Source organism: Mus caroli, unplaced genomic scaffold, assembly GCF_978045245.1.
Source record: "Mus caroli unplaced genomic scaffold, Mus_caroli_1 scaffold_2, whole genome shotgun sequence".
In the NCBI taxonomy this organism is placed as follows: Eukaryota; Metazoa; Chordata; class Mammalia; order Rodentia; family Muridae; genus Mus; species Mus caroli.
The window spans coordinates 92,731,963-92,756,136 of record NW_028227257.1 but is presented as its reverse complement, the minus strand read 5'-3'; the positions used below and the strand labels follow the sequence as shown (position 1 = coordinate 92,756,136).

Genomic DNA, 24,174 nt, shown 5'->3' with positions numbered 1-24,174 from the left:
CGCCCACAGTTGAGGAATGGGGCCACCCACCCATTTCAAAAATTTTAACCCAGAAATCTTTCTGGAAGGAAAGACAGGGACAAAATATGGAACAGAGACTGAAGGAAAAGTCATCCAGAGAACCCCAACCCCCACATAGGGATCAATCCCATCTGCAGACACCAACCCCCCACCCACATTGTTGCTGATGCCATGAAGCACTTGCTGACAGGAGCCTGACATGGCTGTTCCCTAAGAGGTTCTACCAGCACCAATACAGATGCAGATACTTACAGTTAACCACTGGACTGAGCCCGGGGATCCCAATGTAAGAGCTAGGTGAAGGACTGAAGGAGCTGATGGAGATTGCAACCCCATAAGAAGCAGGATATCAGCTAACTATCTCACTTCAAGCTCTGAAGGAGTAAACCACCAACCAAAGAGTAAACATAGAAGGAGCCAGGACTCCAGAGACAAATGTGCCCGAGGATGGCTGTATCTGACATCAATGGGAGGGGAGGGAGGCTTGGTGACCCAGAGTAGGTGGATGCTAGAGGGGTGAGGTAGGAGTGGGTGAATGGGTGGAAGAGTACCCTCATAGAGGCAAAGGGGAGGGGAATAGGGGGGATAGGGTGGGGGGATTAATGAAGGGGTACCAGGAAGGAGGATATCATTTGAAATATAAACAAAAAATGATTAATAAAAATAAACACAAAAAACACAAAATAAAAACACTACTCTGAAACATTGAGACAGTCATGTAGAGTATCTAAGGCTTGATAATGTTCGGATTGGTGAGAGTACAAACAAATCTAATAATCTAGTGTCTCTCTTCTCTTCTCTTCTCTTCTCTTCTCTTCTCTTCTCTTCTCTTCTCTTCTCTTCTCTTCTCTTCTCTTCTCTTCTCTTCTCTTCTCTCTCTCTCTCTCTCTCTCTCTCTCTCTCTCTCTCTCTCTCTCTCTCTCTCTCCCTCTCTCTCTGTGTCTTTAATCAAAGTGACACAACATAAATACAGTCTCTCTAGAAGACAGACCATCAATTAAGGAATTTCCCAGGTGTGATTGGCTGTGTCCATGCCTATATAATTTTGTCTTGAGTATATGAAAGGATGATAGGTATCCTCTCTGGGATGGGTCTGGGATGGATAAGTACTATGGCTGCAAATAAGATTGAGTGAATTTGTAAGTAGAATTATTGTCCTATATTCTTTTTTTTAAAAAAGAAATATTTATTTTATGTATATAAGTATACTGTAGCTGTCTTTAGACACATCAGAAGAGGGCATCAGATGTCATTACAGTTGGTTGTGAGACTGGCTGTTGTTGTTGTTGTTGTTGTTTTCTCTTTTGTTTTAAAATTGTTCTTGATATGCTCCAATAGTTCTATTGTAGACTAGAAATATTTAATCTGTGGCATTATGTGTTGAAAGTATGCAACTGAAAGATCCTGACAGAATGTAAAAGGTCACAGAAGCCCTGAAATTGGCAAGATAGATGTCACTGTTAGCAGAGCTAGCTTCATTGATTTAGAAAAATAGAGGTGCACAATGCTCTGGCCACTCCTTGAACCTGTGTGTCTGCCAATGTTTTGACCGTTCCTTGAACCATGTGTGTGCCCACTGATGAAGCCCATTGCCAGGTGTTTGTGATATTGGTTGCTGAGAAAGAATCAGAAAATCTCCCCAGCAATCACAGCCCAGCCAATCCTGAGTTGCTACACCTGCACCAGACTCTTTCCTTGTACCCCTCCCATACCCATTTCTTGAGAATAGACATTGTTTAGATCTGGAAATCCCCTACTCTCCCCCTTCTCTTTCTCCCCTGAGGGCCTATAAAAACTGGGACTTCTTTCCCCTCGAGGTCGACTCCTCTACCCCTGCGTGGGATATGAGTCGTCCCCAGAGCTCGGGCTTTCCCCGAATAAAGCCTCATGTGATTTGCAACAAGCTCGGTCTATCCTGAGTTCTCGGGTGTCCACTATTGTCCTGAGGCCTGAAGGAGGGGCTCCTCTTGGAGTCTTTCACAACTTGATATTGTTTTGGTCCTGCATAAGAATTCACAGTTAAGAAGTTTAAACTCTTAAAATGATGAACCATTAATAAATATGGAGATTTTTGATGTTTGTGTATTTTACACAGTAAGATTGCCACAATTCTATAGAGAAAAGTGATGTAAACTTATCTTAATATTGAAAGGTTGATGAGGGCTAGGGATGCAATGGTTTTTGTTGAAAACTTGAAAGGACCTAAAACCACTGAGGATATAACTCCTTGGAAACAAAAAATAATTGGTTGTTGTCTCCCATTAAAATACATTAAAAATTCCTAATTAAATGCCAGCAAATTTTATTAAATTATTCATCAAAGCTTTCTCTCTCTTAATCTAGGACAATTTATTTATAAAAGACAAAAGTAGAAAAACAAATGTATGTCGCAAAATGAATTTCATTAACAATTACAAAAGTTGGAAATGAAGTGTTAGGGTCCAGGAGTCACCTCAGAAACCATATGAACTCCTATCTCAGTCAGACAGGGATCGCTTATTGGAAACATATTCCAAGATTGATCAATCAGAGGTATAGCTCATGGGCTTGGGAACTGAATGCTGTAACCTTAAAGAGTATCCAGGGACAGTTTATATACAGAAAAACAAAGAAACAAAGAAATAAAGCTCATTAGCAAATACAGGATAGGCTGCAGGTGGTCAGCTCTTTTCCAACTTATTTTAGTAGTTTAGAAATAGTTCAAAGGAACCTCTATCTAGATTGACTTTGATTGAAGGCCACGATGGGAATTTGCAATAATAATATAATAATAATAAGACTCGGAACATAACATGATATATGGCCAGTATGACCTCACTCTAGGCCAAGATATTTTTCTGTATATAGTCTAGCTGCTTTAATGCCAGCAATATGGGATGGCTGTAAGGTCTGAAACATAATAGCGATGCTTATGCCAGGGAAGTAATGCAAAGGAAGTCAGGAAAACAGGCTTCAACATAAAGATCATAAAATAAATACAAAGAAGGAAATCTACTGATGGACCAGACTGACTCCATCTTAACATCAGAAGCCATCTTGTTACTTCAAAATAAGTTTCAGTTCATTGAAAAATTACATTTCTCTTTCCTGGAACTTAGCCTGTGTCAATCCTGACCATGCATTAATCTTCCCTCTTCATAAAAACCACAAGATTTTCGGCCAACTTACCTCAAACTGCTATTTGCTTCTGTATTTTACTTACCAAGTTTCAGTATCACCAAATTCATCCTGTAAACACCCAGTTTATGTGTTGGTACTATGAAAAGAGCAAAGAAAGTTAACTTGCTGATGAGCTATTGAACCTAGCTTTAGTGGGAAATATTTCTTAGACAGAATTAAATTTTGGTTAATTTGACCAAAATTTGGGTCAGTGTTCTTTAATCTCAACTGGTGGGTTTAATACTACAAATGATATTTAGCCCCATTATCAGCACAAAGTGTCTAAATATTATCATCTTAATAGATGCAAATAATCTCTAATAAAATTCTATGGTCCTTTAGGTGAGCATTTTTGAAAGATTAATCATCAAAGGAATGATAATCAGCACAACAAAGACTATATATTCAATGGGAACCCTAGTTATAATCATAATTCATCAACAAGCTGTGTGATTTCCATGTCAGTTCAGGGTCACCCCAAAAATCCTCTCCATCTTTGATAAGACAAACTCCTAAAAATTCAGTCATTGCATTAATTGTAAAGGATGAACTAAAAACATGACCATACTGGGGTGATGAAAAGTGGTCTGGAATTAGATAGTGGCAGGAGGTTGTATGAGCTTATCGACAATCTAAAAAGGCACATGAGGCCTGGAAAGATGGTCCAGTGGTTAAGAGCACTGACTGCTCTTCCAGAGTTCCTGAGTTCAATTCCCAGCAACCACATGGTGGCTCACAACCATCTGTAATGGAATCTAGTGACCTCTTCTGGTGTGGCTAAAGACAGCTACAGCGTACTCATATAAATAAAATAAATAAATCCTTTTTAAAAAAATAAAAAGATGAATACTAAAATGTCATTTTAAAAGAATAGATATTATAGGGCTGGATAGATGTTATTTGCTTATCTTTCTGGGGAAAATGGGAACTGGCTTTGGATCCTATCACTCATAACAGCTTAAACAATCTCTTTTAACTCTGTTTGTAAGAGATCTAGTGCTCTCTTCTGACTTGTTTTGGCAATAAACACTTATAAACTCATGAAGAGAAAAACACTCAACAGAAAATGAAAATAAAGAAATCATGTTCTTTTTTTGTTTTGTTTTTTGTTTTTTTGTGTTTTAGAGTGTTTTTTTCTAAGTGAGATAATAAAGCAAGTATTTTATTTCTGAAGAAGAAATGTACAAGAAAAAGCAGTTGGGAATGAATAAGCATGAGGCTTTAAAGTTTGACTTTTTTATTTGACTTTTACTTGGGAGAGAAAAGTTTAGAGGTCTAAAATATTGTAATATATCATAGTGTGTGTGTGTGTTGGCATATTGTGATATCTGTATTGAAATAGAATAATTAATGAAAGTAGTAAACCTTTCAAACCACATCTTTGCTAAATAGAGTGATGCATTTATAGAGAAAAATATAGAAGAAGAATATAATCACTCAAACAAATCTTGGGGGAAATGATTTCACAACCTTCAGTCCCAAATGACAGTTGGAACAATAAAACAACACCATCAGAGTGTTCACACACCTTAGACTACTACTCTCCTCAGATAGGTGCCTATATCTCTCTATTTTGAAAAACAGGTAAAGCAAAAATAATTTTACCTCTTTTTTTTTTTCAGATGTTTCAGTGATGACTTTTCTGTCTTCTCAATTTAAAATATATCTAGATATAATGAATGAAAATAATATTTAAACATAATCATGAATCTTAAAAAATTAAGAATATCAGAAAGATTGCATTTTTACTAAGTTATTCTAGTCATTCTACAGAGGAAAGCTCTATTTTTTTCTATTTTATGCCCACATGTATATATTTAAGTAAGTTAAATATCAAGCAATAACTGTTGGCTCAATGTGTGACAAATAATGCATGCAATATCAGTAAATTATGAAATATATTCCATAGTACTTATGTAATCTAAAAGGCAAAAGGTACATTATTTCTTTTCGAAAGTTCACCAAAACATACATACATGAATATATGCATGTATAAAACACATACATGAAAATACACACATTTACATATACAAAAGCAGATGCATTTTAGAACATTTATTGTACTCTCTTTAAATAGCTGTTTTAAATTGTGAAGAAGATTTCAGTGAAATCCAAATGTATTAGATGAATGTTTTCAGTGCTGCTTGTGTATATACATCTTACTTACAAACAACAAAGGGCATTCTTTATTCATGTTTACTTGTGCATTTATATATATTATATATATAAGATGTTTTTATCAATTTGACAGTTAGTTCATGAAGTTAGGGAAAGAAAGAATACGTTTTAGCTGAAGATAGGAAAGGTAGAGACAAGTGGTATAAATTTATTTCAATTAAAAATATTTTAAAATAAAATAAAACAAAAAAAGGACTATCTATCTTATTTGTTAGTAGTAAATGTTTGGGTTCTCCACTCTTTTATTGAAGCATATTAACTTGTTACTGTAGTTGTCAATCTCTAAACCAATAAAATGATTTAAGATCATGTGCTTTTAAAAATATAATAACTAAACTAATTTGTGTGTTAAATAACTTAAAGAATAACCTCTGAAATATAGCCTGAGTCTAATATTTGAGTTTATTTCATATTGTGGAAAGATCAAATGAGAATCAGTATTTCCAAATTTGTCTCTTGCAATTATTATGTATATCTTATGTACATTACAGAATAGGTATAAAGTCATAGACACATAATGTTGGATAATCTCTGTTCCTCAACTCTATCACAGATACTGGTAATTTTTGTTATGAAAAATAGGTTAAGAAACATGACTCAGAAATGTTTACATTATATAACAGGAGAAATAAACTGTGTTCTACCCCATAAACACATTGTTGATATCCAGCAATAAAAATGAATTTGCAAAATTCTTAATTATAGACTGAAAGAAAGAATGAATATAGGAAACTGTTCCGTGAATGAATTCATTTTTGTGGGAGTTACCAATAACCCAGAGATGAAAGGGACGCTGTTTACCATATTTCTCCTCATCTATCTCATCAATCTTCTGGGGAATATTGGAATGATCATTTTGATCAGAATGGATCCCCAGCTCCACACACCCATGTACTTTTTCCTGAGCCACCTGTCTTTCTGTGATCTTTGCTATTCCACAGTAATTGGACCCAAGATGCTGGTAGATATGTTTGGCAAGAACAAGTCAATTCCTTTCTGGGGCTGTGCTCTGCAGCTCTTCATTTTCTGTGTCTTTGCAGATTCTGAGTGTGTGCTGCTGGCAGTCATGGCCTTTGATAGATACCAGGCCATTAGCAACCCCTTGCTCTACACAGCAAACATGTCCAGCAGGAAGTGTTTCATGTTCGTGGCTGGAGTTTACCTGGTGGGAACATCAGATGCTTTGATACATACAACTTTGGCATTCCGCTTGTGTTTCTGTGGGTCTAATGAGATCAACCATTTTTTCTGTGATCTACCTCCACTTTACCTTCTCTCTTGCTCAGATACTCAAGTAAATTACCTGGCACTATTTACTATTTATGGCTTCCTTGAACTGAGCACCATCTCAGGAGTCCTTGTTTCTTACTGTTACATCATCTCATCAATCTTAACAATCCGTTCAACTGAAGGGAGGTTCAAAGCTTTCTCCACCTGTACCTCTCACTTGACTGCAGTTGCTATTTTTCAAGGAACTCTACTCTTCACGTATTTTCGACCAAGTTCTTCTTATTCCCTTGATCAAGACAAAATGACATCTCTATTTTATACCCTTGTGATTCCTATGCTGAACCCACTGATTTACAGCTTAAGGAACAAGGATGTGAAAGAGGCCGTGAGGAAAATTAAAAGAAAAAGATGGTTTTAGATATTTATTGAGATTCACATGAATGTTTTAGCTATTCACTATGTTTTCCTGGCTGGCATCAAAATTGTGAATCTCTGCCTCATTCTTCTGCATCTATTTATGTATTTAATTGATTAAATTTAATGTGATAGATTTATACTTTTATTTTTTTTTTACTCTTCTCATTTTGACAGGGTTTTTTGTTTGTTTTGTTTTTTGTCTCTTAACTTATTAACCCATACCAGTAAGCCTAGCATGTTGCTATAGGATTGTAACTCAAAATAGGGCTATGATATATAATTAGTCTCTGGAATAAAGACCATGAGCATAATGTTATTGTGGTTGTTTTTCTGTATTTTGTCTTTTTCATTCATGGTGAGTAATCTTTCATCTATGATCATAAGAGCAATCATCTAATGTAAGTCATAGATAAACACTATGTGAGCAAACTAATAACTCTTAATCTGCTTCAAACTGTCACAGAATAAAGTCTGCGCAGAATATATCTTGAGTTAATATATAAGTGTGCTATTGCAAGAGACCAGCAAACTTGACTAATATACCCTCTGCCATATCTAACGATATACTCACCTCCAAGGAACCATTGATTTGGTTTGGAATGGCCACCTTGGGAGGAATAGATTTTTCAGATTGGGTTCCATGTGCCTTCCATTTCCTGAAATACTGACAAAGTCCCCCCATGCAGTGGAATATTCAGTTTTTCTCTGTATACTACCTTGGAAGACAAGGAAGCATAGAAGCTTGACAGGTCAATTGGTCTTACATACTACTCTTACATCAGTACTCTGTATAGCTTGCAGACATCACTGTATCCTGGGAACTATACCCATATTCATCTTCTCAATTTTTATTGTAGTTTTTGTGGAAAAGATATAAAACATGTCTTATTGCTTTCAATAAAATTGATACACCTTATATTTTGCTGTGGATCCTTCTACTGCTTTTATTCTTCACATCAGATGACTTTGGCCAGGCAAGTTAGGGTAGATGGTTAAGTAGAAGAAAGGAACAATTCTAGGCAGAGTATCTGGAAATTGCAAAACTCTTACAGAGTATTTATCTGTTTCATTTTTAAATTTACAGATGTTCAAAGTATCTTAAAAGCATAAAAAATAGCCTTCATAAGGTACATGGTTACATGGATTGTAATTCATATCAAGTTTCTCTGTAGCTTCTTTTTCCTCCCTTGCACACTTCATCATCTGGGTTAGATGTTCTATTTGGTAACTCATAAAAATTTATATTGCAATTTATCTTTGTTACTTATGACTCAATTGTGTAAGTTATCTTTTTCAACATGATATTGTGTATATTCTTTTCTTAAGGACTGATTTTTTCCTTTCATATTATAAAAACTGCATTGTGTATTTGACATGACATGTGGAAAGAAAAATATCAAATATCAACTACATATTAAAGCAATGATTCTGTCCATGCAAATATATAAATATGTGTTTATGAATATGCAAATATATAAACAAACAAATGATTCACACTTGTGTTAATTGCAACAGTAAAACTTCAAGCATAGATGCATGAAACCCTGAATTGCTTAAAGCTTCTTTTGAAATCCAACTATGTGAGACTAAAATAGGGAAAGTAATAATGATCAATTAGTTATTTTTTTTTTTTTTTTTTTTTTTTGGTTTTTCGAGACAGGGTTTCTCTGTGTAGCCCTGGCTGTCCTGGCACTCACTTTGTAGACCAGGCTGGCCTCGAACTCAGAAATCCGCCTGCCTCTGCCTCCCGAGTGCTGGGATTAAAGGCGTGCGCCACCACGCCCGGCTAATTAGTTATTTTTTAGTGATGTTCATCAACATGTTTTTATATTGTATTGATGTTATTTTGATAGTAATGCAGACATAAATATGCAAAATTGAATGGATCTTTGATAAGGTACTAACTAGCTTATGAATACTAATAAAGCAAAGTGGAAAGAATGAAGATGTACTTATTCAAGGGATATATTAGCAAGTTTCATCTTGTTTAATATGTCAGAAAGACCAATGCTGGGGGTTTTCTTGATGGGCCTTCCCAGGCTGAGGACCTTAGGGTCCTTGCTGACAGGGAAAGACACAAGAAATTCTGGAAAGGGAGGGGTTTAGTCAGGCGATGGTCATGAGAATTTAGCTATTCTGACTAACTAGAAATCAGACTACTTCTCTGCCTCTAACTAGCAATCAAGCCATTTCAGCTTTTCTGAATGACTAGCAACCAGGAGCTTCTTTATTTACACAAGTTTCATAGCATAAAGACAGACTGATTATCTAAGTGGTACAAAATATATGTTTGACTTTTCATTACATGTCCAGTTTTACAAGTTCAGTTACAATGAAAATACATAAACATAACAGATTTTATTCTTAGTATTACTCTTACACATCGAGTTTAAAGAATCAAAAGAATGTCTCCTCAAAAGGAGACATCTACTGAAGAAAACATCTAATAAAAAATGTAAGAAAAAAGCAAACACATTTATTATACGACAGCTTACTGTTAGACTAGCAGTGCTTGCTGTTTGAAAGTACTCCAGATCATCAAAACATTTTAACCCAAGAAGGGTGTGATTCAGGAAGACTGATAATGGAAAGAATCTATGTACATTTAACAAGATGCCTCATTCAATACAACAAAGCCTCTGAGGGTGTAGTCCATAGTTTTGTATAAATTTTAGACTGAAGAGTAATGTTTTAAGCTTCAGTTTGAATCATAAAGTCCTTTAAATACATCCAAGGGACAAATTTTCAACTTCAGTTGTCACTCATCATAAAAAATAATGAATCAGTTCAAAGTATTTTAAGACATTGATGACTTTTAATTTTTCTTTTCTTTTGATTACATTTTATAGATAGTAAAATAGGACTGATGTGTAACTTAAATTACAGTGTAAATGTAGTAAAATGTCTCAAATATTCCTTGAGAAAGATCAAAGTTAATTATTGACCTATTTTCTCTTTTATCTTACTAGCCACTACATTTTATCACATTTTTACATGGTCTTTAACATGACCGAAACAATATTTGCAGGCATGCTGTTTTTCTTATCTTTTTCAGTTGTTATGACAAAATGCCACATACTGGAAAAATCTCACAGCTCTGGAGTAAAACCGTCCCAAACCCAGGTTAGGTGTGGTGAGTGCTTATAGCATTCATTCTTGATCATAGATAGCCTGGACCTTAACTGCACTTCAGTGGCAGAAGGAAAGGGGAGTTATGGTTAGGTCCAATATGGTAAAGTCTCTAATACAACCTCTGAAGGCTCTGTCTTTATGTTTTTTTTTTCATTTCCCCAGAATATACAATATATTAACAATAGTTTCATCATATTTTATTGAAAAATGTTTCATACATATTCTAGTCACAATTGTCTCCTCTCCCCATTCTCCCAAAGTCTTCCCAGGCACCCAACTATTTTTCCTTAGACAATAATGAAGCAAAAATAAAAAGACAAAACAAACAAAATTACCAAGGTAAACGACTAGAACCTCACACTTATTATTCTGGTTGTATTTAAACATTTGAGTAAAACCATCACAGCTCTGGCCATAGTTCTCAATTCCAAAAGATATGTTATGATAACAAGCAGATTTATCTAAGTGTAAAATCCTTTCCAGTAATTTCTGTGATCTCACAGTGTGCTATATGGGAAAATAAAGCAGAGGAACACCAGGCTTTCAATTCTGAAATAATTTAATTCAGGATCATTTTACATTGTAATGGTAAAACAGAATGTGCCCAGGAAAATTCAACACATGTGGTTGTGACTGGCAATGAAAAGAGTCTTTCCTCAGCTGTCAGACTTAGGTCCATATTCTATTATTCCATAAAGAGATTTCAAAGTTCAGCCATGAGAAATATTTATCAATAATATAGGAAAAAGGTATACAAAGGACATCCTCACAGACAAGATGTCTACCTCTCAGTAATTTAATTATTTAGAATATTTTAGATTTGTGTCCACAATCATATTTTATAGGTTCTTTTTTGTCAAATTCTAATGTGTCTAGTTATGTATGCAGAACATGCATTCCGGTAGAATTGTCTTAACAAGGCTTAGTAGCATTCCTAAAGTTCATATTATATAATAGCATTCATAAATATAATACAATATATAATACATATATATATATATAATAGCATATATATATATATATATATATATATATATATATATATAATAGCATTCCTAAAGTTCATATGGAATCCTGTTTTGTTATTTTTTTGATGTTTCATGTTATTTCCCACATATGGTTCTGAGGTTTTTATAATCAGGATGATTCAGTGTTTGAATATATATATATATATATATATATATATATATATATATATATGTATATATATATATATATATACTCACTGCATGTACTAATTTAAGAAATAGATGCAAATTAATTAATGCTTAAAGAAGCAATTGAAGAGAATTATTTAGCTAGTGTGAAAAGCAAAGTAATTAGAAGAAATATGGAAAATTATGAAAGAATTAAGAGTTCTATCCCCCTGTTATACAATGACAAAATATGGTACTTGTGTTAGACAACAGGGTTCATCATCCAAAAGTGTCACTATATATTGAGACCTTTGATCGTATGAATCACTAGATAGACTTCATCTTCTCACCTATGAAAATTCCTTGCGTATAGAAGATGAGAATCTAGTTTCCTGGAAAATGTTATCTGAAAACCACACTAGGAGAATGGCTCTGGAATTGAGTTAACAGGGTTGAAGATCAAGACTGCCACGGAATCTCAGCGAACATGCTCTAGAAGTAGAGTGTGCAAGGAGAATTCTGAGTGCTTGTGAGAAGACTACATGAAAAGAAGACTCTTATGAGCTCATTTTCCTCAAAGCACAGAATGTTACTGGGTCACGTTTTTCAATTGTTCTTAGTTGTAAGAGATTGAAGTCACTTTACTCCAGATTGATTATTATTGGTTGCTTCTGTTACTCACTTGATTAAACTAACCTTTTTCTCTCTATATAAAAACAAAACAAAACATAGTTTTACCTCACACAGGTAGTCCTTGTTATCATATACAGCTTAAATTCTTCAAAATGTTACTCATGCTATTTTTATTAACACTCGGAGAATAAATTGTCTGATGCTCTGAACAAAGTTGTCTATTGCATGAGATTTTATTCTTCCTCATTTATCATCACCATTCTCACAGATCCCACAGCCGCTAGAGTGGTAAAAATGTCTATGCAAATTATGAGTGTATAAAGTAACTGTCCATATTTCCTTTATAGATAATACTCACCACTAATTAAGCCATTTAATATGCCTTAAAAATATCTACATTTGTAAAATGCAATAAATACATACCAACCTCGGCATATTTAAATTGACATTGAGAAGAAGGACTGAAACATACAATGTGAGCACAATTGAAATTATTAGAAAATTTTCTTAAAAGACAGAATATAATATGTTTGATGAAAACTTTGCATAGATATCAACATTTTTATTGCTTTAAATATGATGCTATAACTAATAATATAGTTTTAGTAAACTAGTATATTATGCAAAGTTTCTCAGATGTATAATGCAGACTGAATTAAGACCAATACTGTACATTAGAAGTTGTTGTCAATCACCACTTATTCTTTAATTTTACCACAGCATCTTTCACATCTTTGTTCCTCAGACTGTAAATCAGAGGGTTCAACATTGGAATCACCAGAGTGTAGAATAGTGAGGTCATTTTGTCTTGATCTAGAGAGTAGGAAGAACTTGGCCGGAAATACATGAAGAGCATAGTCCCCTGGAATACTGCAACAGCAGTCAGGTGGGAAGCACAGGTAGAGAAAGCTTTAAAGCGCCCCTCAGCAGAACAGATCTTCAAGACTGATGATATGATGTAGCAATAAGAGACAAGGACTCCAGAAATTGTGCTCAGCTCAATGAATCCGAAAATTGTGAATATAGCTAACTCATTGGCCTCTGTATCTGAGCAAGATATTAATAGAAGAGGAGGCACATCACAAAAAAAGTGGTTTATCTCATTGGATCCACAGAAACACAAGCGGAAGGTCAGGGTTGTATGTATCAAAGCATCTGCTGTTCCCACTAGGTAAACTCCAGCCATCAGGAGGGAGCACAGCCGGCTGGACATGTTCACTGTGTAGAGCAATGGGTTACTGATGGCCTGGTATCTGTCATAGGCCATCACTGCTAACAGTAGACACTCAGAATCTGCAAAGATGCAGAACGTAAAAAACTGCAAAGCACATCCAACAATGGGAATTGATTTCTCCTCAACTAAAAGATCCACCAACATCTTGGGTCCAATTGCTGTGGAATAGCAGAGGTCACAGAAAGAGAGGTGGCTGAGGAAAAAGTACATGGGTGTGTGCAGCTGAGTGTTCACTCTAATTAAGATGATCATCCCAAGATTGGCCAGAAGATTAATGAGATAAACAAGCAGGAGTGTGGTGAAGAAGGTCACTCTCATGTCAGGGTTCTTGGTAATTCCCAAGAAGATGAATTCATCTACTGAGGAGCAATTTTTCTTTTCCATTTTCTTGACTAAATTTTAAAATGAAAAGGTATATATTCACAATACTTTCATCATGCAAAACATTATTTTATTCCTTAGTTTATTTTTATCTTCAGAAATACAATTATACTTCAATCTTCAAACTAAATGATTTTGTATTTCATTTTATGTATTTAAATAATATGTATTATGAAAATTAATATTTAAATGATTATAGCTAAAACAATAGTATTTAATATTAAATAAATAAAGACATAACATATTTATTATGATATTAGTTAACTTCAAAAATTTATCTGACATTTTAATTAATATACTCTGAAATGTAGAAGGTGTTCTTGACAAACTCTACCCTTTATATTTCAGTTTCCTTGAATTATCCTTCTTTAACAGGAATCATATATTTGCTATACTGTCATGAGATAGATCTGTAAATAGAGTGAGGGGAAAGTTATTGAAGTTTCAAATTCATTGTACTTCATATTCAGTTATATATAAATCAGTTCCAAAACATCAAACTTTACTGACTAATGTTTATTTAAAAATGATAATCATATTCCTTTTTTCCCCATACTTATGAATTTACTAGGTATTTTCTTTATTTCAAATGTTATTCCCTTTCCTAGTTTCCCCTGAAAATTCCCTATACCCTCTCCCCTCCCACTGCTCCCCAACCCACACACTCCCACTTCCTGGCCCTGGCATTCCCCTATACTGGGGCATAAAACTTTCTCAGGACCAAGGGCTTCTTCTCCCATCAATGACTGACTACACCATCCTCTGCTACTTATGTAGCTAGAGTCATGATTCCCCCCATGTGTTTTCTTTGATTGGTAGTTTAGTCCAAGGAAATTCTGGGGGTCCTGGTTAGTTCATATTGTTGTTCCTCCTAAGGGGCTGCAAACCTCTTCAGTTCCTTGGGTACTTTCTCTAGTTCCTTCATTGGGGACCCAGTGCATCATCCAATGGATGGCTGTGAGCATCCACTTCTGTATTTGATGACCATATTGCTAATAAAAATGTCTACTTTCCCCCATTTGTGATAAAAAAAAGTCTTTTAGTTTATGGTTGGTACCCAACAATTTCTGATTACTTTTTCCTCTGAATATATGTGAAGGTTTGGCTACCATTCTGGTTGAATATTTGTTGGGAGGATTTGGAACCAAAATATAAGTCTTATAATCAATCAAAGGAAATGACTAAAAAGTAGGATAAGCAAAGTGAAATCACATGTGCATATGCACAGTTTCAGATCTTGTATATTTAATGTCAAAGATATAAAAACAACATGAGGACAAATAAAGACTTTGAAGATATACTGACCTCATTCGTAAGTCTAGTTAACTGTTTGTTTTTTAAGTGATTTTCCAACTATGTGGGGCTTATGTAACATAATTACTAAAATATAGGGATGCATCATGATGGGAGAATTTGCCTACTTCTTTATATGTAGCTTATACATATTTTAAATTTACAAATTATTATTTTAATATATTTCCATAATTTTATTTTAATAAATTTTTATTATAAGGTAATCAGAATAAAGACAAACAAAAAAGTCTTTGAAGCTCCACATGTATCTATACACAGATTGAAATTAATAAAGTGTGTTTGCTAGCAACCTATTAAAGAAATTCAATTCAATTAGAATTTGGTTTTATAAATATAAATAAGTACAGTCAGAATATTATTGTTATTTATTTAGAATTGTACCTTAATAAATTTTAAGTATACTTACCCAAAAAGGCTATTTTGATGATTAATTTAACAACTGCTTATTTCTTTTCTGAAAGGGCAATTTGTAAACTTATATTATTGATTTCAGATTTCAGGACTTTTCTGAGGTGAGTTTGTCTTTGGTAGCAGATTATAAAACAGCATTACATTATTTAATGTTTCTCTTGGGAATCATATATCTGCAGCCTCTTCCCTTTAGGCCATGCTGCTATAATAACCTGTGATTATTTTACGCTTGGTCTTGGTTCCCCTGTGAGTACATGAAACTCCTCATTAAAGTAGTAACTATTACTTCATACTACTGTCATCAACTTGATATGTCAGAAGGAAAATTTCAAGTAAATTTTATATTGTAAAATATGTGGAATATATGTACATATTTTATGCAGTATAATATGTATTATAATTTAACTGAACCAGAAACTTAAAAAGTTAAATCATGTGACAGATGTAATTATTTCCAAGATTTTTGTGTTCATTTCCCTTTTCCACATTAAGAATGCTTTAGTGCCTCTAGCTTTTGAATATTTCATTGATATATAGTCCATAGACTACATAATTGACACTTGACAGTGAGTCAATAGCTTGATTTTTACTATATCCACAGACTGTATACTCTTACATTATCTGAATGTGGTCAATTATGGTCCCTACAACAGGTTTTCCTCTTCCAAACCCTGGAAAACTTCATAAACAATCTTTTTACTACTATAAATTGTGAAGAGACTATCGTACTAAGAAGTCTAACACAGACAGAAAAACTTATCAAGTATATCATTTGCTAAGTGTAATGTAAAGTTGGGGGCTGGAAATATATGCGTCAGTGATTAAGACCATTTGCCACTATTGTGGAGAACTGGGTTTGATTTTTAGCGCAAACATGACAGTTCACAACTGTTTGTAAGTGTAATTTCTGGCAATCAGATACCCTATTCAGATCTCCATTTGCAACTGACATACATATGGTGCACATAGAAAGACAAGCAGAACACGCTTACACAATAAATAAAAATAAACTCTTAAAAATAATGACATAAACAGTTTTGTAAATTTGAGTAGCTTATCTTGGGGAAAATATTTAAATAGTTACACACACACACACACACATATATACATACATATACATATAATGAATTTTGATGAAATTGAATTAAAATTGAGGTCACAGTTTCTCCTGATAATTACAGGTATATAAATAATTATTTTGTAATAAGAAGGGCTCATTAATGGTTTTGTATAGTTAAATGATATTTAATACTTTATATGATTTCAACTAAATAAGTTTCACTATGATGTTTCTGCAAGAAATACCATTTTCTTTAAAGCAAGATTATTATTTCTTTTTTGATTTAAGCAAAAAGTATGAAAATTCCTTCCATATAATATACTTCTGTTTTCAGATTGTCAATGTATATATGTTTTAATTTGCTTTTTCCTAATTTCCAAACATAATGAAGCTTTTCTGAGTTGTTTCTTAGTTGCGTTTATATCTTTGAGAGCTCTCAGATAAGACTCAGTCCATTTTTTAAAATTTTATTTAGGTTTTTTTTACACTCCAGATATTATCCCCTCCACTCAATCCAAATTCTGACTGTTCCACATCCTATATCTCCTGCCCCCGATCTCCCTGTCTCCACGAGGATATCCCCACAACCCAACCAACCAGATTTCTCCACACCCTGGGGCCTCCAGTCTCTTGAGGTTTAGATGCATCTTCTCTGACTAAACCCAGACATGGCAGTCCTCTGTTGTTTATTTATTAGTAGCCCCATATCATATGGTGTATTCTGCCTGGTTGGTGTTCCAGCAACTGAGAGACCTCAGGTGTCCAGGTTAATTGAGACTGCTGTTTTTCCTACTTGGTTGCTCTCCTCCTCAGCTTCTTCCAGCTTTTCCCTAACTCAGCCACAGGGATCACCAGTTTCTGTCCATTGGTTGAGTGCACACATCTGCATCTGACTCTTTCAAGGTGCTTGTTGGGTCTTTCAGAGGACAGTCACGATAGGCCCCTTTTTTTGTGAGCACACCATAACCTCAGTGATAGCATCTGTCTTTGGGGCCTCCCCTTGAGCTGGATCCCACTTTGGACCTGTCACTGAACCTCCTTTTCCTCAGGTTCTTCTCTATTTTTGTCCCTGCAAGTCTTTCAGATAGAAAAAATTACGCGTCAGTGTTTTGAGTGTGGGATGACTGGTTATCACTTGATACCCTGTCTTTCTGCTGGAGCTGGGCTCTACAAGTTCCCTTCACTCCAATGTAGACTATTTCATTTAAGGTCCCTCTCTTTGAGTTCTGAGTGTCTCTTACTTCCCAGGTCTCTGGTACACTCTGGAGGGTTCCCCTAACCTCCTACCTCCTGAGGCTGCCTGATTCCATTCTTGCTGCTGGGCCTCAGGGTTTGAGTCCTTTTCCTCCTGCCCAAAACCTGAGCCTCAGTCCATTTTTTAATTGCTCCTTGACATTATTTGTTTTGGTTCCTTATATATTACTAATAATTATTTGCCATGTATACAGTTGACAAAATTTATGTTCTTGAAAGATTCCTTTTCACTTGAACGGCTGTTTCCTTAGCTAAAGATTTTGGATTTTATGGGTTTGACTTTTGATTTCAATTTGGCCCCAATTCCTATACAAACGGTGTCTTCTTCAAAAGAATGCTTTCTGTTTCTATGTTTTGCAATGCACTGAGTATATTTTTTATAGCAATCTCAACATTTCAGATTTCAAATTAGATCACTGATCTATTTGCAACTCTTCTCTTCTCTTTTATTTTTTTTAACATTAAAATCCTAGGATGTTTATTACAAAGATAAACCCTGATCTATGACATGGGTTTATTGATAGGTTTTCTGGTATCGGGCAAGGGCACCAAGACCTCCAAAGCTTTTGTATTCACAGTGACCAGGGTCCATTACAAGCAGGATCTGATAATACTGAATGAAGATATCTTTGATCTCCTTCTTAGAATTTTCATCCACATATTTTTGGTAATAAGTCACCAGATCTTTTGAGATGGACTGCCAGATAGCATAAATTTGGCCATATAACCACCACCCTTCACACGTACCCAGATATCCATACTAGCCAATTGCTCCTTGACCAGAGCAAGCTCCAGTAATTTGTATAGCAGTGTGCACAGATGGATTATCTCCAGGAGTCTTCCATCCACCTTGATGAGCCCATTTCCTTGTTAGCAGTAGGCCACAGCTGTGGCTGTCTTCTTGTGCCCAAAGTCCTACACAGACTGCAGTGGACCCTTAGACTTCATAGGTACAACTATACCAGCTCCTCACCATGTGGCTCCATCACTGAAAAAACCTGCAATCATTTTCTAAATATCAATATTGCAACTACAAGATAAAATTTATACAAATAGAATTGAAGAGGAGATATAAATGCCTATTTGGAGGCAAAATTCTGTTAATATTTATATAACCAATTAGAAAAGCTTTATGCTATCTGTTATTTATTTATTTTTAATTAACTAATTTATTTATCTATTAACATCTCAAACGCTGCCCCCTTCCCAGCCCCCACCTCACAGAGTCCCTCTCCCAAATCTCTCCCATTTTCCTATGAGAGGGTAACCCTCCATTAATCTCCCTACCCAGGGTCATACAGTCTCTAAAGGATTAGGCACATCCTTTCCCATTGAGGACAGATAAGGTAACTCTGTTTCAGAATTTACACCAAAGTAAGGCTGCAGCTTTACGGAGAATCCTACCTCAGTTATTGGAGGAGCCCTGTAGATATTGAGCTTCATGTCTGCTATACATGTGCCAGGAGCCTTGGTTTAGCTCCTGTATGTTCTTTGGTTGGTAGCTCAGTCTTAGAGCTCCCGGGATCCAGATAAGTCAACTGTGTTGGTCTTCCTGTAGAGTTCCTATTGACTTCAGAGTCTTAAATTCTTCCCCCTACTCTTCCATGAGTTCCTGACCTGTGTCCAATATTTAGGTGTGTGTATCTGCAACTGTTTCAGTCAGCTACTCGGTAAATCTTAGAGAACAGTTATGCTAAGGCCCTGTCTGCACGGATAACAGAATATCACTAATAGTGTCAGGGATTGGTGCTTACCCATGGGATGGTTCTCAAGTTGTGCCAGGTTTGGTTGTCCATTACTTTTGTCTGTGTTCCATCTATGTCACTACATTTCTTTTAGTAAGGACAGATTTTAGGTCAAAAGTTTTGTGGGTGGGTTGGTGTACTAATCTCTTCACTGGGGGGTCCTGTTTGGCTAAAAGAGGTGGCCTCTTAAGGCTCCATGTCACAACTGTTAGGCATCTTAGCTAAAATAACCTGCACTGAATTCTGAGAGCCCCTCCCATCCCAAAGCTCTGGAACTTCCTAAAATTTCCCCCTACCCAAACCCCTACCAGGTGTGAGGAGAAACAGGATAGTGGGCCAGAGGGCCAGGAGAGTGAATGGAAATTTGCAGCTTGAATTAATTTTGGTACCGAGTCATAGATACAGGTATAATTTCATTCTTCTGGAGGTGGGGACTCAGTTTTTCTATAAAATTTGATAAAGATAATGTCTTTTCTCCAGTGTAGTTTTTTTGGCATCCATGTCCAATCATCAGATGCTAATAATTATGACTACTCATGCTTAAGTATTCTATTTTATTGCATTTATCTACATTTGTATTTTTTGAGTACTATGCTCTTTTGATTCTAGCTCTGTTAAATATAATGAAATATGAACAGGTGATATCTCAGCATGGCCTTTTATGATTCTGTGTCAATTTTAACATTTTTTTTTTTTTACTTTCTGTGAAGAATGAAGTAGGGCTTTGATTGAAAATGTGTTGAATCTGTAAGCTAGTGTTAAAAGAAATAACATTTTTACATTATTAATTCTACCACATGGCACAAAGAGAAAATGTAAGTTGCATGCTATAAAACTGCATTAATAATAAAGTAAAATAGTAAATAGTAAATTTAGTGAATTCTCAGATAAAGTTTATAACACCTAAATTGTGTTTTAGTTGGTAAGCAAGATAGCTCAGTGCATAAGAATGCATAATGTTCTTTTAAGTTCAGTTTATATCACATACATTACTTCTCTTACTCATTAATTTAGCTCAGGTTCTAGGTGATCCCAACACTATCATTTGGAATGAAGGACACTACTGTTGTCTCCCTCCAACATAATTGAAAGTAAAATAATTCCTTTGAATTATTTGCTGAATTGGCAATTTGGGTCACAGTGACTTTTATTGCAGTTAAAATACTTATTTATAGATAATTAATCCATAAACACTAACTTTATTACTATACTATAAAATAAATATTTAAATGAATCCTGAGATTGAAGAGAAATAACTACTATACAATGTATATTCAATTGGACATATTTCCTAAATTGCATAGATCCCTCTCAAACTATGTACAGTTACCATGGCTTTACATGACTAAATACGCCAGTATAGCCTCCATTTTTAGGATAGAGCTACAAAAGATAACAATAAATGAGATGCTGTGGAAGTAATTATCTACATTTTTCTCATTGGGAATAAAAGAGCTGAGAATGATTCCAAAAGGGTAGTTTCTATATACAGTTCAGTGCAAGTTGTAACATGACTGTAGGGAGAGCCAAGATTCAGGCTATACTCAGCTATAACACAGAGGAAGATACAGTCAAGGTACAGTAGTAACATCTCTGCTGTTCAGGAAGAGATACACAACCAAGCTTCAAGTTAGACTATGCAAGCAGATATCAACTGGTTACCTGAACAAGCTCTGTGGAAGACAGAAGAAGGAACAGCAGAAAAAAATGCTAACTTAATGTCTTACAATCAATACGGTTCTGTCTCATAGCACTCACAGGTTCTTCTTTAACACTTAGCTCATATTATTGCACAGAGGTAGTTCTGCTGATCATGATGTAGTTTTTTCCTACCTCTTTATCTCTTTTTCTGACTTTAGGTAGATACACATAAATTAAATGCATAAACTGTGTTAATGAAATTTATCTATACAAATTTTAAAATATATCTCTTATTTCAGTCACTCCTATTTTTTTTTCTTTAACTGAAAACTAAAGCTAGTTATAAATATGGCTTTTGAACCATCCACACTAGGCTCAGGAGATACTCTACAAGAAAGAGTGGAAAGTTTGTATGTGCTAAAAGAAAAAGAGAAGCTGTGTGCATGTGAAATGCTATCATCTGGATAGTGCATAATTACCAAAATGGCCATCTGAAACAGCTAGAAATGACTGCACTCAGCCTGCACAGGAATGGACACTGGCCAAAGAGACAAGGATCATACAGATTCATGGAGACCTACCTCTCAAAGCAGAACTGTTTGGTTTTTTTTTTTCTGAATAGATTAATGGAAAGTAGAATCATTTCTTTCAGTTATGTATCTCCTGCTGACCCACCAGCTTCAGAAGTACCTGAAGCCTATTGTTACAGAGATGATCCTGGTAAAACTAAATGAAGCAAAGATAACAAATATATATCTGAGAAAGACAGATGAGTAGATGGGAAAAATAGTTGACAGAAATAGAACAAATCAAAGAGTATAGGACAAAGAGAGCAAACCGAATATATTGTAGACCTGTATACAGTTATAAATGAATGAATTTAATTTAAAAAATACTACAAAACCACTGGGCTTTCAACCATCTATAAGAATAATAAATCAGCAATTTTAAAAGAAATCATAAAATTATATATGACAGATATGTAATTTTTATTTTTATTTCTTTTTAAAATATATACATTTTATTTCTATAAGTGTTTTTACTGCATATTTATCTGTGAAATGCTTACATGTCTGGTGCCTATGGAGCTCAGAAAAGGACTTCAGATCAAGGAGCTGAAGTTACAGGTTATTGAAAACCATCATATCAAGGGAAAATTAAATTGTCAGTGTGAGTGAAAGAAGGGAAGTACAGAGATGAAAGTTAAAAGTTTACATGCAATAAAATCTGGAGCTGCTGATTATGAAGAATTTGCCAATTCAAGTGAGACACTGATACCAAGTTACCCTGCCCATTATGCCGTTGTTAGGATGAACACAAGAGAAATATTTAATTCAAGGTAAAATATACTATAAGAAAATGAAAACACATTTTTGTTAACATTTCTATTAATCCAAAATATATTACCTTTTTACCATCATATAGACTTATTTATTAAATCATTGTCTTTTAATTGGAACCCTCTATCCAGAAATGAAAGACAGGTGTAAATAAAATAAGCTAAATGAGAGAACAATAATAGTAACATAGTGTGAAGTCTAAAGCAGGTATCCTTGATTTAATTGTGCATACTCTTTAGTTACTAATTATTGACTGCAATGCTATGGACATAATTTTGGCGATACTAATAAACATGAAGACTGCTAAAACAAGAACAACATCAAACCTTATTTTCATCCTCAAACATGGACAGAATACACCAACATTATTTTTTCAACCAATCTATTGAAACTAGAGGAAAAGTTGAGGGATGTTAGGTGTGAAGAATTTGCTCAAACACATTTTATCTCATTATCAATGAAATTTGTTAAAAGACATTCTCTTCAAAGTTCACATAATGGCTTGATTTTTTGGTTTGAAGTGAGGATTAAGAAAAGTGATCACTCTCATTACATTCAATTCTCAGTAGGAAATATTTCAAAAGTTGTACTATATTAGTTCACAATCTATATTAGTACACATAAACACAGTCTCAGAAAATTCTATTCATTTTTTGATGTGACACAGAATTTCACCCAGGCCACAAGTTAATATTGATTGCCTTCTTCAGAGCCCCCTTCACATCCTTATTTCTCAAACTGTAGATGAGTGGGTTTAACATAGGAATCACAACTGTGTAGAAAACAGAGGCCATTTTGTCTGTGTCCATGGAGTAACTTGAGCTGGGTCGGAAATACATGAAAAGCAGAGTTCCATAAAAAATGGCCACAGCCATGAGGTGGGAAGCACAGGTGGAAAATGCTTTGTGCCTGCCCTCAGCAGAGTTCATCCTGCAGATGGTCACAATGATGTAGCAGTAGGAGAGAAGGACTGTGACAATGCTACACCCTACCACACAGCCAATGAATGTGAACATCACTATTTCATTGATGGATGTATCTGAGCAGGAGAGGGCCAGCAAGGGTGGAAGGTCACAAAAAAAGTGGTTGATGACATTTGAATTGCAGAAAGACAATCTGAATGCACAGGATGTGTGGATTGTTGAATCCACCAAACCTATTGCATAGGCAACAGCCACAAGCTGGATGCAGAGCTTCTTGGACATTTTAATTGTATAGAGCAGGGGATTGCAGATGGCAACATAACGATCATAGGCCATGACAGCTAGCATGAGACATTCTACATCTCCAAAGGCCCCGAAAAAATACAGTTGAATAGCACATAAATCATAAGGTATCCTCTTCTCTTTAGACAAGAAATCAGCCAGCATCTTTGGAGAGATAATGGTGGAATAGCAGATGTCACAGAAGGACAGATTGCTCAGGAAATAGTACATAGGTGTGTGAAGCCTGCTGTCCAACTTGATCAGCAGGATCATCCCTAGATTAGCAATTACAGTTATGCCATATACAAGGAAGAACAATGCAAAGAGACCCTGTTGCACATCCTGCCTGCCAGAAAGTCCTAACAAGACAAATTCAGTAAAAACAGTGGTAAAGTTTTCAAACTTCATTCTTTGGATCTGGATATCCTGGATTTCAATAAAGAAAGAAATTTGACAGTTATAATTTTTTCTATGTTCATAGTCAGACTCTTGGTATTTGTCTTTGACAGAAGGAAAAATTGATACAAATTTCCAGTACATGGATTAGACTATTAGAAATGAATTTGACACAATGTACATTAGTGAGAATATTAGAGCATTTCTCATATCTGCATAGCTCTCTTTAGAATATATAGAATACATTCATCCAAATTTATCCACATGTCCAAATAAGCATCATGGCA

The 24,174-nt window shown here is 34.9% G+C and overlaps 3 protein-coding genes and 1 pseudogene across 4 annotated transcripts; 1 reads left to right on the top strand and 3 right to left on the bottom strand.

The window, feature by feature from the left end:
• Positions 1-6,076: 6,076 nt before the first annotated feature.
• On the top strand, positions 6,077-7,006 carry LOC110289795 (olfactory receptor 5W2-like). Its single transcript, XM_021156177.1, has one exon. It carries the CDS (start codon positions 6,077-6,079, stop codon positions 7,004-7,006), a length of 930 nt encoding a protein of 309 aa, XP_021011836.1.
• Positions 7,007-12,597: 5,591 nt separating this feature from the next.
• On the bottom strand, positions 12,598-13,530 carry LOC110289691 (olfactory receptor 5W2-like). The gene has a single exon (XM_021156027.1). It carries the CDS (start codon positions 13,522-13,524, stop codon positions 12,598-12,600), a length of 927 nt encoding a protein of 308 aa, XP_021011686.1. The 5' UTR covers positions 13,525-13,530.
• Positions 13,531-18,074: 4,544 nt separating this feature from the next.
• On the bottom strand, positions 18,075-18,508 carry LOC110290176 (small ribosomal subunit protein uS9 pseudogene; annotated as a pseudogene).
• Positions 18,509-21,251: 2,743 nt separating this feature from the next.
• LOC110289617 (olfactory receptor 5W2-like) lies at positions 21,252-23,902 on the bottom strand. 2 transcript variants are annotated; one of them, XM_085830097.1, is made up of 2 exons: positions 22,988-23,899; positions 21,252-21,269 (listed from the first exon to the last, which is right to left on the bottom strand). In XM_085830097.1, the coding sequence occupies exons 1-2, from the start codon at positions 23,897-23,899 to the stop codon at positions 21,252-21,254; spliced, it is 930 nt and encodes a 309-aa protein (XP_085686223.1). The 2 variants fall into 2 exon arrangements, with proteins under 2 accessions (XP_085686223.1, XP_021011560.1); XM_021155901.2 differs by lacking the exon at positions 21,252-21,269 and having other exon boundaries at positions 22,958-23,902.
• Positions 23,903-24,174: the final 272 nt, after the last annotated feature.

Bases quoted from the DNA above. Each gene is read 5' to 3' on its own strand.
- LOC110289795 (XM_021156177.1), top strand. From the start codon at position 6,077: ATGAATATAGGAAACTGTTCCGTGAATGAATTCATTTTTGTGGGAGTT.
- LOC110289691 (XM_021156027.1), bottom strand. From the start codon at position 13,524: ATGGAAAAGAAAAATTGCTCCTCAGTAGATGAATTCATCTTCTTGGGA.
- LOC110289617 (XM_021155901.2), bottom strand. From the start codon at position 23,899: ATGAAGTTTGAAAACTTTACCACTGTTTTTACTGAATTTGTCTTGTTA.